We start from the raw sequence: 13,191 nt of genomic DNA on the forward strand, positions 1-13,191 counted from the left end.
TATTTTCGCGGGCACCGCTTACACGTCGCATACAAGTGACTGTATCAAACGCACCCTTGAGTCAAACATCAACAGGTAATATCAGTGGCGCGCTGATAATATCAGCCCTCTGGGCATAAACTTTTTAAAGGCCCCCCAGTTGTTAAACCGTACAAGTTCGGGGGGGGGGGGGGGGGGTATATATTTAGTTTTAGTTGGATCCAGATTTTTTTCTCATTATTTTTGTCTTTGCTGCAAATTTTACATCACCCAACTTGACCCAGTTTGCTGCTCTACAGGTTCATTCAGTAATTATGTAGCACTTTCAACATGTTCAACTCGTCAATAATTCTCCCTTTCTCATTTAACAGCTGCTACTCCTCACTTAAGATCAAGACCCCAGTCCAGCTTGGTTCTCTAGCCGCACATGGACACAGAAAACAAGTACAAACAGAAATAAACCAAGATGAGCTTTATTCTCGTTATAACAAGGTCATTATTTGTCTTGTTTAGGATCACGATGGCAGATGAAGCACATTTACTCCACATTTTTAGGATGCATGAAGTGCTGGTTCTTCGTTCCATCAAAGCCAAATACATCGGTGCTGTTGAAGCAGGTTTCCATGTCTATTAATGAAATGAACAACCCAATTTGGGGTTACCGTCATGACAGCAAAGTTACACTCAGTGACACATCCTCTATACAAAACGAGGGTTAAGGCTAGAATTTTAGTGTGAGGTGTTAGGCAGATGAATTGTGATGAAATCCCTGATATCTGGAAATGGCTGTGAGAAGGTTCTCCAGAGTGTAAAGCATGCCAAGCTGCCTAAATAAACTCTGAGCACACCGAACAGGGGATGTTACTGTTGTATCAAACGATCGAGGCTGCACTCAGTCAGAGCTGGAAGAAGTGCAAACATATTGAAGAAACAATAATGAACACAGGGTCTGATTTACTGTAATACAACTTAAAAGATAAAAATCTATCAGAGTTGAGGCTAAAGCTCTTTAAACCCATCATGCAGATTATTCAGTTCAATAATGCCTCACTATTAGAATTTTGTTCCGCTTATCTTCTGCAGCTTTTCCCTACACATTGGCATCATCAGCACAGCGAGACGTTACAAAGCACCCCCATTTACCTTTTCCTGTAGTCACAATGAAATATTAGGTATGACGTTATGTAATATTACAATCATATTCAATTTGTTGCACAAATAAAAGGAGTAATAGTCTAAAACTAAAGTTTTCAAAAATTACACAAGTCACAAATGTGCCACTCAGACAAAAAATGTTTTACTGTCAGTGTTAATAATTCCAAAATAAAATCAAAGTTTGCAGACCTACTAAACATAAAATAATGCAAAGTTTCAAATCACTTATTTAAAGCAAGTTAAAACTATCATGGCAAGTTTTATGCTCACGACTTAAAAATAATACGGGTTTTTGCTAAATGTCTGTTCTGTTCAAGTTCTGGTTTTCAGTACAAGAGACACCTGAAGACAAAAGCCATTTCACTACAGGAAAATGACAGCGTGTAAATCTCAACTTTTAAGGTTTTAAAATCACAGAGTTCAGGAAAAAGAATAAAGAAGACTTAAGAGATTAAAAACAACGAGTACTTTTACAGCATGTACTTATACTCAACACGTGGTCTCTTCAGAGAACTACGTTTTATGTTTTTAGCTGAACAGAAATAAAAACTATATTCAAAGAGATGATGTTCGGCCTGGTCATTTTTCTCACCGTGGATTAATAATGTGGTTGGGTACCTGAGAAACTGCACTGAGGAGATGGCACACAGCTACACTTTATGACAAGAAGTAGCTGTGTTTATAGCTACATCAACACAAATAAATGACAGTAGTATTTTGTGCACTATAGATACACGAGTGACTGATGGTTGTTAATAAAGTAAGGAAGGCCAATGACAGCATGTGGGGAAGGAAATGAACATTCACCAAATGGAGTTTGTCAACCAGAGAGTCCAAACAGCTGCTCTCCGGTGTCTTCCAAACCGTAATAGCACTGCTTGGATTTCACATACAGTGGACAACAGAGACGTATGTTTTGTTTTGTTGAAGCAGTTCACATTGTTTCGGGGTAGAGACAGTTCACGCCAACAGATAATCTGCTGGTGATGGCACTGCGCCATTTTTGTTTTCATCAGGGAACATGCTGCCTGAATTGCACACGTACTACAAATGTCACACAGAAAGGCCACTAAATACATGAAGTACAGTAATGACAAAACATCCAGTGGGGCACAGACCGTACCTCTGAAATGAAGGGAGAGCAAGTCTCCAACTAAACATTTAGCGTCTTTGCAACACAATCAACTCATTGAAAATGAAAACAATAAAGTGAAAATAAAGTGTACGAATAGCAACGATGATAGCGATAGCTGGGATAATGGTTTAGTCTCGGTGTGACATCAGAAGCTGTAAAGAAATTCCAGTAATCCATATGGGAGCACTTTAAGAAGTCCATCAGGTCCTGCTCTGCAGATCCATACAAGCCGTGAGGGACAGCGAATGGTAGCAGCTCAGCACACAGAAAGCCAAGTGGCACTGTACCTCAATGTAGCACTTCCTTTTGAAAACATGGGTTGTTGTTTGTTTTGTTTTTTTGTTTTCTCTTCAGTCGCTCATTTGCCTCAAGTTACAAATCCTTTGTGGTTCTTTTGTTCTCATTTGCATTTCATCCCCCTGGTGTTCTCACATTGCATACTTCTGTGTCCATTCTCTTGCTAACTTGTTGTACCTGTAACAACACGCAAAGTTCAGAGGTTTCAAGCTGAACACGGAAAAATGAAACCTTTGTCTGACAGCGGCTCTGCGGTTAACACGCTTATTTATGGTTCGCACTCACTTTTCTCTGTCAGCTTTGTATGTGTGGGCAATCTCTGGGACCAGAGGGTCATCCGGATTTGGATCACAAAGAAGAGAGCAGATAGACAATAATACTGCGAAGAAAGAAATCAGAAAGTTAAAGTTAGCAGGCGTATTTATAGATAATAGAGGAAGGGTACGGTTATGTCCGGATGAACAAGAGACCATTAAACACTTGAAATTTGATCCAAAACAGAAATAAACCCATCAGATGTATATAAAAAACTGTGACATAAATAGAATGATGTCAATACCCAGGCTTTACTTCAATTTTAACTTCCGCATTTAGCCTGTTCTTAATGCCATCTGATTCAGAACATCATTTTGTATAAAAATCATTGTAACAAGGTCCATGCTCAATAATCCAGGTATACAATCCAACAATTTTCAGTCTGGTCATCTGGACAGTTTCTTTTTTTGTGCTGAAACATTTCACCTTACATCTAGAAGGCTTAATCAGTCAAGGAAACACACAACACAAAAACTGTTGGGATTATATACCTGGATTATTGAGCATGGACTTCGTTGGTTTTGAACCAATTTGACATGACTGTCGACGAGGAAGAGGGCTGGCACCGGAGGAGGGGGCGTGCCTAAGACACCATCTTAGCACCAACACAACTGGTTTGTTCCACTTTTGAGTAAGCTGTTGGGGAAGAATCAGTTTTGTGTCATGTGTCCTTGACCGATGAAGCCTTCTGGATGGAAGGTCAGTTTCAGCTCAAAAAAAACAAAACAAAACAAAAAGAACTGTCCAGATGACCTGGCTGAATTGTTGAATAATCATTGTAATTAAAATTCAGTAACTTCCTTCAATTTGTCCTTTTATATTCACATTAGTTACAAGGGGACTGGTGGCGCAGAGGTTAGAGAAGGTGGGCCTGACGATGGGAAACAAACATCGAAGTCATGATTTATACCTGGATTATTGAGAATGAACTTTGGTGTTTTGAGCCACTTTGGCATGGCTGCCTTAGAGGAGTTGACGAGGGTGAGGGTGGGCCCCGGAGGCCATCTTATCACCAGCAAACTGTTATTTTCCCCACTCTGGGAGTGTGCCGTTTGTGGGATATAGTTTGTTCGGTGGCTCCTCAGATTTAAGAAGTTCTTTGGATGAAGGACGAAACGTCTCAGCAAAATTTAAAAAGAACCTGTGCAGATGACCTGACTGAACATTGTTGGATTTATACCTGGATTAATGAGCATGGACTTTGGTGCTTAAAGTCATGAGTAAATGTTTTATATTTTTACATTTACTTCATTTTAATGCATCTTAAAAATAAGAGAAAATGTAAACTGAAATCTGACTAATTGTGTTAAAAATACAATCAAAGAGTTGAAATAGTCTAAAAAGTAACTGGCATCATTTTGAATACTATGAATGATGGTAAAACTTTTACTAAAACAGCTTGATACATGAGAACATCTACTAACTGTCAAAAGGATTCATTGATTATATTAGACTTCTGCCATATTAAACTTGATAAAAACATTTTTCAGTACGTCACAGTTGATCCAGTCGACTTGAGACTGCATCTGTCAGGCCATAAAAAATACCATGAATTAAACTATGCAGTCACCAAGTAATAAAACATACTACATGAATGTAAGGGTTTAAGGTCAACATGCATATGTGCACACAGCCTACAGCAATCTGGGGAGTTGGAGAGTGGTGGCGCAGAGGTTAGAGAAGATGAGCCTGTGACCAGAAAGTCGCAAGTTCAATTCCCGGTACCGTAATGTCAAATTCCACCAACAATCCTACTATTTTACAATGACTTAGGTGCAACTTAAACTCAAGATCTTCATGAATACAGTGGGACAGAATCAGGATTTCAAAGCAGTGATGGAAATATATGTTACATGTATTTAGAGAAGCTAAATTAAGCTGCCAGTCCCCATCAAGGTAGCTACCATTCACTCAGAGCTCAGGCCAAAAACAAAGGGGACAGCAGTGGCACAGGTAAAACTGTACACACACACGACTCTACCTCATGATCTGTACCGACTTTAAAGAAGTTTCCTAACCCATCACTGTTGTACATTTTACATGGAAAAACAACAATTTACAAAGTGTTTATAGCAGTTGATTTCTACTAAAACAGAAGGCAAAGAATTTATGAAAGGTAGATTTTAATTAGACTGCAGGTAACTTTTTATGTCGGCTGTTGGGAGAAGGGAAACCCCATTGGAAAATTTAGAGCTAGATTACTTTTAGGGGGGAAAAAATATACAGGTATACTGCAAAAACATTTCTGGGACATTCAGCCATTAGTATGAGGTACCGTTTGGTCAGCTAATAAAACTTCTAGCTAATGGCCAGATATTAGGCTGCATTTCTTCAGACAGTATGAACACACAGAAGAGCCGCCACACGAGATGGAAGCAAGCAGGAAGCGAGTGGTTATAAAATGTTGTTGTCCTCCCCTCTCAGGAGCAGTAAAGCTCCACAGCAGAACAGTGTCGAGATGGATTGCAGGGCAGGGAGCTGTAGAGCATAGGCCAGCTGTCAGCTGCCACCAGTATGAGGGGCTACAATAGAAAATAATAAAGGACGTGGTTTTGGTGCACAACAACAGTGCGTTATCCTACGCCTCCGTCGCTCCTGTAATGCTCATTAAGAATAGAAGAGTCAATTTTAAATTTTTATTATTGCTGAAGAACAACTTTTATACTTGTTAAATCTGCGTGCATTATCAATGCACACAGCAAAACGCATTTATCCCCAATGTACAGTCTAGAATTTAAAACGAGTTACATGTAAAATGTTGTGAGAATGCTGTGCAAGAGCAATAGCAGTCTTTGTGGAAAACGGTACCCACTGATCTGTAAGCAGTTGTGTGGGAAATAAAAACATAAAAATCAAAGATTTTGCATCAAGGCCTCGTTATTGGAAGTTACTTGAGGAATAAAATTAAAGTTTAACGTTCATATAGCTACAAAAATCTGCCTATGTTCAATTAGTATTTGTTTATAAATCGGATAAGAAAACGGACCAGAAACTGAAACAATGTCTGACTGTAATTTGTGTAAACTTCTAATTAGAGCAGGTTTTCATGGTAAAGACAGACGTAAACAAAAACTCATCAACGCTGTTGGCATCGTGGCTTTATAACAGTAGATTTCTTCAAAATCTGTTAAAACTTGGTAAAAAAGAACACTGAATATTACGATACACAGAACACGTACAGTGATTTCATACTTGAGAAATATCCGAGCACACTACAGCAAAATAAGGTGTAAGAGATCGTAAAGGCCAAGTTCAAATCAGAAACTGATTTTTTTTGGTAATTTTTTTAATTTAAAGATTTAGAGTAAAACAGAAAAGCAAATCAAATTTATAAATGATCTATTTTTCTTTAGTAATTTCTTTAATGGTTTTGTTTAATTACATATAGCTGTGACAGTCGGGATCAAAGTGTGATTACTATTAAAAATACATTAAAATCTCACTTTAAAGCTTACCTTTCGACACTGTAAGTGCAGGTGACCACTGTGACCTCAGTATGTCCAGACAAATACTTCCATTGCTGTTGATATTTGGGTGGTAAATTTTTGTTGTGAATGCAACCTGCGTCAAAATGTAAAATAAAGAAAATTACAAAACACCAGTACAGCCCGTTAGAATCGCTACAAAAGAATGAGTAAATCAAACCGAACATGAAAATGACGACACTCTTACTCACTTTCGGTGGTTTGAAGGGATAATCTGTCGGAAAATGAATGGTGAGGAAAAACACTCCACTCTGATATGGGCTGTCACTCTGGGAAAATAAAAATATAAATTAGTTGCACCAACTTAAAAAAAAAAAAAAAAAAAGCTAACTTGAATCTTGAAGAGGATAAAGTTGTTACTTACTGGACCCATTATTGTTGCCTGCCAATGGAACACTGAAATAAAAAAATTAAAATAGAGATTAAAAAGAGCCCCGACTTTAGGTGTATATTTTAGTTGTGAAATTATAGTAAATTAATACAATGTTGAAAATGTATTACACATACGAGAAAATATTGGTACGTTCTGGGATACAGCACATTTGAACCAACTTACAATCATCTCCAACTGGTCCAGCTGAGCACTGGGCGGGGGGGTCCCTCTGCAGGTCTGACAGTTCCTGAAAGGCCAGACAGGAGAATTGTTAACCAGACTTAAATTATAAGTACTGGAAGGATTCAGATGCATCCAAGGCTATGTTCACCTCTTACTGCTCAATTCAGATGTTTTGCTCAGATCTGATTTTTTTGGCGCAGTCGTTCATCATCATTAAAATCCATCAGCCTCCAGTGTGAACCGTTTACAGTTCTGAGGCGACCCGCATGACGTCACACGCAGCACGCCGTGTTTAAGAAAGTAAATATGGATGCTACACATGTTAGCATGTGTGATTCTGAAATTGTGCATTCAGAACCAATTAAATTATTATCTGACATGCTTTGTTTGAGCCAGTGTTTATATTTAATCTTGCCTCTTGATGACTTCTCTGGAGTGGCAAAGTACTTTTTGAAACAGGAGAAACAAACTCAAGCATCGATCCCATCATGTTAGTATCGATACGGTCCAACACTAACGTTAGTTTCACATATTGTTGTCAATTCTTAATCAGCTCAGTCATGGGAAATTAAAGGAACAAAGACGAAGCCACTGGACTTCTGTTCTGTAGCTGAAGACACGCAGAGATCCAAGATTTAAACTGCACAAAATTAGTATAAATATTATCAATACTTGGATCGATCCACATCCCCTTACCTTGCTGACATAAAAGTTGAATGAAATGCAACACAACCGTTTAGACTGCAGTCGTTTTGAAAAACATTGGATAATAATAATAATAAATTTACTTATAAGGCCCTTTAAAACAACCATAGCTGCAACAAAGTGCTGCACACATAAAACTAAGACAATTTAAACACATAAACATAAAACAATTGTTAAAACATTATGACCAATAAAAGCAATAAAAAAATAAAAATAAAACAACAAGAGCGACAGACGGACGGACACACACACTGGCGCCATCTTGCAATCATGTAATATGTAAAAGTGGATATGAATCCGATTCAGTACCACACATGAAAAAGAGCTGGGTCCGATTTGAAAAATAAAATGTCCGATTTGTCACATTCAGACTATTGTGGGAAGAAAAATGAAATAAAACAGAACTGGACTGCATTTGCCTGCAGTGTGAATGTTTTGCAGTGTGATTTTTTTTAACAGTAAATTGTGGTATTTGTAGTCTGTATTTTAATCATTGCCTGTGTGCCTGTGAATGTTGCTTGTGCTTTTTTAACCATTGCGTTTTAGTTATTGTTAAGATTATGTTATGCCCTTGCACATAAAAAAAAAAAACCTTTATGCGAGTATAACATTATTTTATCCTACATTGGTTATTGTTTTCATTACTCTTTTTTTGTCATGTGCTACTGACCTGTTGGCCAGGTTACCCTTGGAAAAGAGATCTTGATCTCAACGAGTTTTTATTTGGTTAAATAAAAGGTGATGAAAAATGAGTACAGTCAGCTCCTGATCCCCTCATTATATTCCACTGGTTTAATATGCAGTGAGAATTGCAGCAGGGAAGTGCAAACATGTTTGCTGTGTGAAAATGTGTGTAAAATCAGAAACTTGTGATGTTTGCAATTTCACCATTTTATGTAATGGTTGTTAGAAAGCTGCATTCAATACTACCAAACGATTAAACATTAAAAGTTTAAACACTTGGCAGGAAATTCAACAAATTCAAAGATACAACTCAGGGTGCATTCACACCAGCCCCGTTTAGTCCGCTTTAATCGAACTAGCTCGTTTTCCTAGAAAGTCCGGTTCGTTTGAGGAGGTGTGAACGCGCCATCGAACTCTGTCACGGAACAAAAAGGCGAACTCTGGCCCGGGCTAAAACCTAGGTCTCGGTCCGGTAGAAGCGAACTCCAGTGCGGTTCGAGTACAGTGTGAATGTAAACAGACCAAGCCCCGCTCCACAAGCAAGAAGTGGAGTACAGCGCAGTGCAAACACGCATTTCTCTTACCTCATAAGGAGCCGTCAGCTGCCTTGTGTAAAAAACAATATTCTTCATGGTCTTCTGCCTCATCTTCCACTCATGCTGAGTCCATTGACGAAAAATGACAAAATATAACTCCTAAAACTGCTAAAACTTGATGCCACTCCGTTTTTGTTTTTATTTCCAGAAGAAGAAGTGTCTTCAGAGGTTTTTGTGTCGTTTCTTTCAGTAGTTCTTGGTGCAGCGCCACCACAGGTAAGTGGGGGAACAGGTTGGTTCAACAGGTTGACTCGACTGCACAGTGCAGTGTGAATGCAAACGCACCAGCTCAAATGTAAACAAAATGTTATGAATATTGGTCCCTGACCGAACCGAGTCTACCGGACTATCAGGTGTGAAAACAACCTCAGAGCCCAACTTTACACAGAGCAGTAAGACAAAGGCATCCCCACTAACTCAGGAGCCAGGCAGAAGGAGAAATCCCACACAAGACAGGCCCTGGAGCAATGTGGATATCCTAACTGGGCCTTCCTGAAAGCAGAGCAGAAACCCAAACAGGACTCCAGTCAGCCATCAGGTGAAAAGGAGGAACCCAGACAAGTGGTCATTCCATATGTTGCAGGAGTTTCAGAGAAACTTGAGACGTTTATTTTCTAAACACAACATCCCAGTGGCTTTTAAACCCCAAAATACATTACGGCAAAGACTGGTTCATCCCAAAGATCCAGTCCCCTGGCACAAACAGAGTAATGTTGTGTATGCTGTTCAGTGTCAGGAGGGCTGTGATCAGTCTTACATCGGGGAAACTAAACAGCCACTGGCCAAAAGGATGGACCAGCACAGAAGATCAACATCATCAGACCAGGATTCTGCAGTCTACACTCATCTGCAGACCAGCAGTCACCCTTTCAGGGATGAAGATGTTCACATCCTGGACAGAGAGGAACGATGGTTTAAGAGAATAGTGAAGGAAGCCATCTTTGTGAAGAGAAGCTGTCCATCATTAAACAGGGGCTGAAGCCTCTGTGTTCAACCGGCACCCTCTTACAATTCTGTTATTGCTAGTATCACTCAGACCCCTGCGACTAGCAAGTGGCCATCAGGGCACTAACGATTAACTGTTAGGGCTCAAACGATTCATTGTTAAGCTGATGGTCCTCCAGGAGGTTAAGTTAACCTAACCAGGTTAACCAGGTCCAGAGGAGCCGACTTAACCTGATTAAGGCAAACAGTGACATTGATTTTATTACTTTACTGTACTTAGAGAGTACCTTGCAACTGTGTGCCTTTGGGAAATGCAAATATTGGGTTGAAACTAAGGGTGCACCGATAAATCAGCCTCAATTTCTTTAATTTAATTGGGAAATCGGCCGATACTTGCATGAGAAACTGATTTTTTTTTAGTTTTAGCAACAGTTGTCTGAACTTCATTTGCATGTCGGAGCACTACCACTGGTTAGCCAGTTAAAACAAGTTTGTATTGTTTCAATGATATTGTTCAAGGGTGTGTTTTTCAATAAAATAAGATTGGAAAATTGAAGGTGCATTGTGACCTTATAACATCTGACAGTGTCGCTTATAAAACAAAATCAGTATCGGCCAAAATCGGAATCAGCAGGTCAGACTTTTTAGAAATCGGTGATCGGCCAGAAAACTGTGATCGGTGCACCCCTAGTTGAAACCTGGCATCAGCATTTGGCACCAACTGGACTAGGAACCAAAAAATAAATACAAATAAAACTTGGACATGCATACTTCTAGATTTAAAAAATAAAAAAATAAAAAACACAAACCAAAAAACTTAAGACCTGTGCTGATTTTACATCTAATTTGTTGATAATGTCAAAAAATATTCACCAAAACACAACTGTAAAATAAGAACCTCAAGATAATAGGTTTGGATCATGAGGCAAAAAACAAAACAACCAGAAGTTGGTGCAAGTAAGATGATTATTAATTTTAGGGATGCACAATATTGGGTTTTTGGCCGATATGCCATCCATCCATCAATTATCTTTACCCGCTGGGGGTCCCAATATGTTAAAACTTGTTTGGCCGATAACCGATACCAATAACGATATGTATTTCCCTAGTGTGCGGAGTGGGATCCTCTGCACTCTTGTGCATGAAGGACAACCTTTTAAGTTCAAAGTTTTTTGTCTATTCGTTGTTCTGCAAGACTAATCATGCTAACGGTGCTAACACTTGACGTCCAAATGTCTGTGGTAAAACTCACCCAAGTGCTATCGGCTATTAGCTTCTCAATGACGTTGGAAATGATGGCTTGTAACTTGGGTAAGGCTACGCCATGAAAATATCTCCAACTGGGGATGATGTAGTGAGGCTCAACATGGTCCAAAAATCTTCAGAATCCGACATCCTCGACAAATGAAAATGGTTGGCTATCCAGAGCGATACTCTCCATCAGATTCTGAGTGATGCCTTTTGCCCCCAGGTGGTTGCGACTGTATTTCCTTGCTTTGTCCAAAACTTGTAGAATGAACTGTTGGTGAGGTTTTGTTTCTCCGCAGTTGACCGCTCTCTCGCTTTCCTTTCTGACCACCATGAACTCCTCGTTATGGTCAGAATGGTGGTTCTTGAGAAGGTTAATTAGGTCTGAAGTGTTGTAGGGCTTCGTTTTCGCTCCTCCTCGCATCACTGATGCTGAGCAGTTCTGCCATTTTAAAAAAAACTTCCACACCAACAACATTTTCACTTCTTCCTCTCCTGCTTTGATCAGATAGTGACGTCATAACTTTGTGCTGGTGCTGCAAGCATCCTTGTCACTGGGTTGTCAAACAAAAACAGCGACTTGTGTGTAAAAAAAATAAATAAATCTTTTATCGCCAATATCGGCCGATTCCGATACCATGGCGATATAGTGTATCCCTAATTAATTTTCTGTTTCTGAAAAGGTCGCCGTCCTAGGCTAATGTTAGAAGAACAGTCAGACGGATTCAGCCTTAAATCTGAGCCATAGTATTATTTCTACAAGTCATATATAGCATACTTGCAGTCAGATTTGTATAGTATTACAGATTTAAGTTCAATAACACTTTTGTTAACAGTTGAGTTTAGCTCGTATACTACTAAACTTAACCAAAAGCAACAAAAACACTTCACACAAAAAAAGGAAAACACTGGTTTAAGTTGTTAAATCAAAATTAAAATCAAATGTCCACGCTACATAACATCACACTCACAACAATGAGCACAAATAGCAAAACACTAACCGCTTTAATAGAAAATAAGCCTGTTATTTAACATCTCATGTAAGGAAGCCCATTATATAAATACACACCAGGGCCTGTTCCATGGCCCATTTGCCAATCCATATAAGGCCACTCACTCCAGGGTTCAATTTTGGCCACCATGAAGCAGCTGTCATTCAGCAACCAGTGCCAGAGACAACAAAATAAAAAGTGACAAAATATTAATTTATTACATAATGTATGTGTTCTGCTAGCTGGCCATTCCAGTCAACCAGGGCCGTTAGCAATAAAAGCTAGCTCCACCTTGGCAAAATAACTTTTACCTCGGTAAAAACAGGACACATTCAAACGAAATGTCCAATATTTCAGGAAAAGAAAAAGCGATGCTCCCATAAAGGATTCGTTGAATGATAAGGTTTTTTTTAAATGTACCAACAGGGCCACCGGTGGTCAACTCGCCTTTGTTTGTCTTTGAATTATTTTAAAAAGGAGCACAAAAAGCACAGCGGGAAGGCTAATCCCATGTTAGGAAATGTTACACGTAGCATTATATTCAAACGTTATGCCACAACGAGAAGCAAAAATCGACTACTGAACACGCGAGACACTTGATGCAATTACACACTCACCTTCTGGATTCTTTTCAACGCCATCGCTTCAATGGCTATGCTAGCTAGCCTGTCAGCTAACAGTTAGCACCTTAGACATACAATTAGGATTCTGTGGCCGCGTACTTTTTAAATGTCGCTTTACGTCCAGTTAACAAATCACGTCTGTCATGAAGCAAGCTTGGACGTAAGAACACTCAGACAACAACACCAACTGTGAGCTATAACCTGCGCTTTCTGTAGACTGCTACAAAACAACCGAAATATTTTGCTTTCTGTCTCTCTTCTCGCCTCTCTGTGCCAAACAGCAAATATCGCGAGACTTGGCGCACAAGTCACGATGCGACAAACTGGACTTCCTGAAAACTATAAAAGTTCAATGTTGCTCAGTTTTTAATTGTTTACTTTATTTTATTTAACTGTACGTCCTGAAACTATGAAAGTTCAATGTTGCTCAGTTTTTAATTTTATTTTATTATATATATATATATATATATATATAT

General features: G+C 39.1%; 1 protein-coding gene across 1 annotated transcript; it reads right to left on the bottom strand.

Annotated features, from left to right (window-relative positions):
* Positions 1 to 436: 436 nt before the first annotated feature.
* On the bottom strand, positions 437 to 13,005 carry ube2d4 (ubiquitin-conjugating enzyme E2D 4 (putative)). Its single transcript, XM_037681123.1, has 7 exons — positions 12,710 to 13,005; positions 6,923 to 6,986; positions 6,731 to 6,762; positions 6,558 to 6,635; positions 6,337 to 6,442; positions 2,852 to 2,945; positions 437 to 2,743 (listed from the first exon to the last, which is right to left on the bottom strand). The coding sequence occupies exons 1-7, from the start codon at positions 12,731 to 12,733 to the stop codon at positions 2,698 to 2,700; spliced, it is 444 nt and encodes a 147-aa protein (XP_037537051.1). The 5' UTR covers positions 12,734 to 13,005; the 3' UTR covers positions 437 to 2,697.
* Positions 13,006 to 13,191: the final 186 nt, after the last annotated feature.

The sequence above is a fragment of the Nematolebias whitei genome, chromosome 8 (assembly GCF_014905685.2).
Source record: "Nematolebias whitei isolate Nwh7 chromosome 8, NemWhi1, whole genome shotgun sequence".
In the NCBI taxonomy this organism is placed as follows: domain Eukaryota; kingdom Metazoa; phylum Chordata; class Actinopteri; order Cyprinodontiformes; family Rivulidae; genus Nematolebias; species Nematolebias whitei.

Excerpts from the sequence above, each read along its gene's own strand:
- ube2d4 (XM_037681123.1), bottom strand. The coding sequence starts at position 12,733 with ATGGCGTTGAAAAGAATCCAGAAG. Across the intron at positions 6,636-6,730 it reads AGGCAACAATAATGGGTCCA|AGTGACAGCCCATATCAGAG; the intron begins GTAAGTAACAAC and ends TTATTTTCCCAG. Across the intron at positions 2,946-6,336 it reads TGCACTTACAGTGTCGAAAG|TATTATTGTCTATCTGCTCT; the intron begins GTAAGCTTTAAA and ends CTTTCTTCGCAG.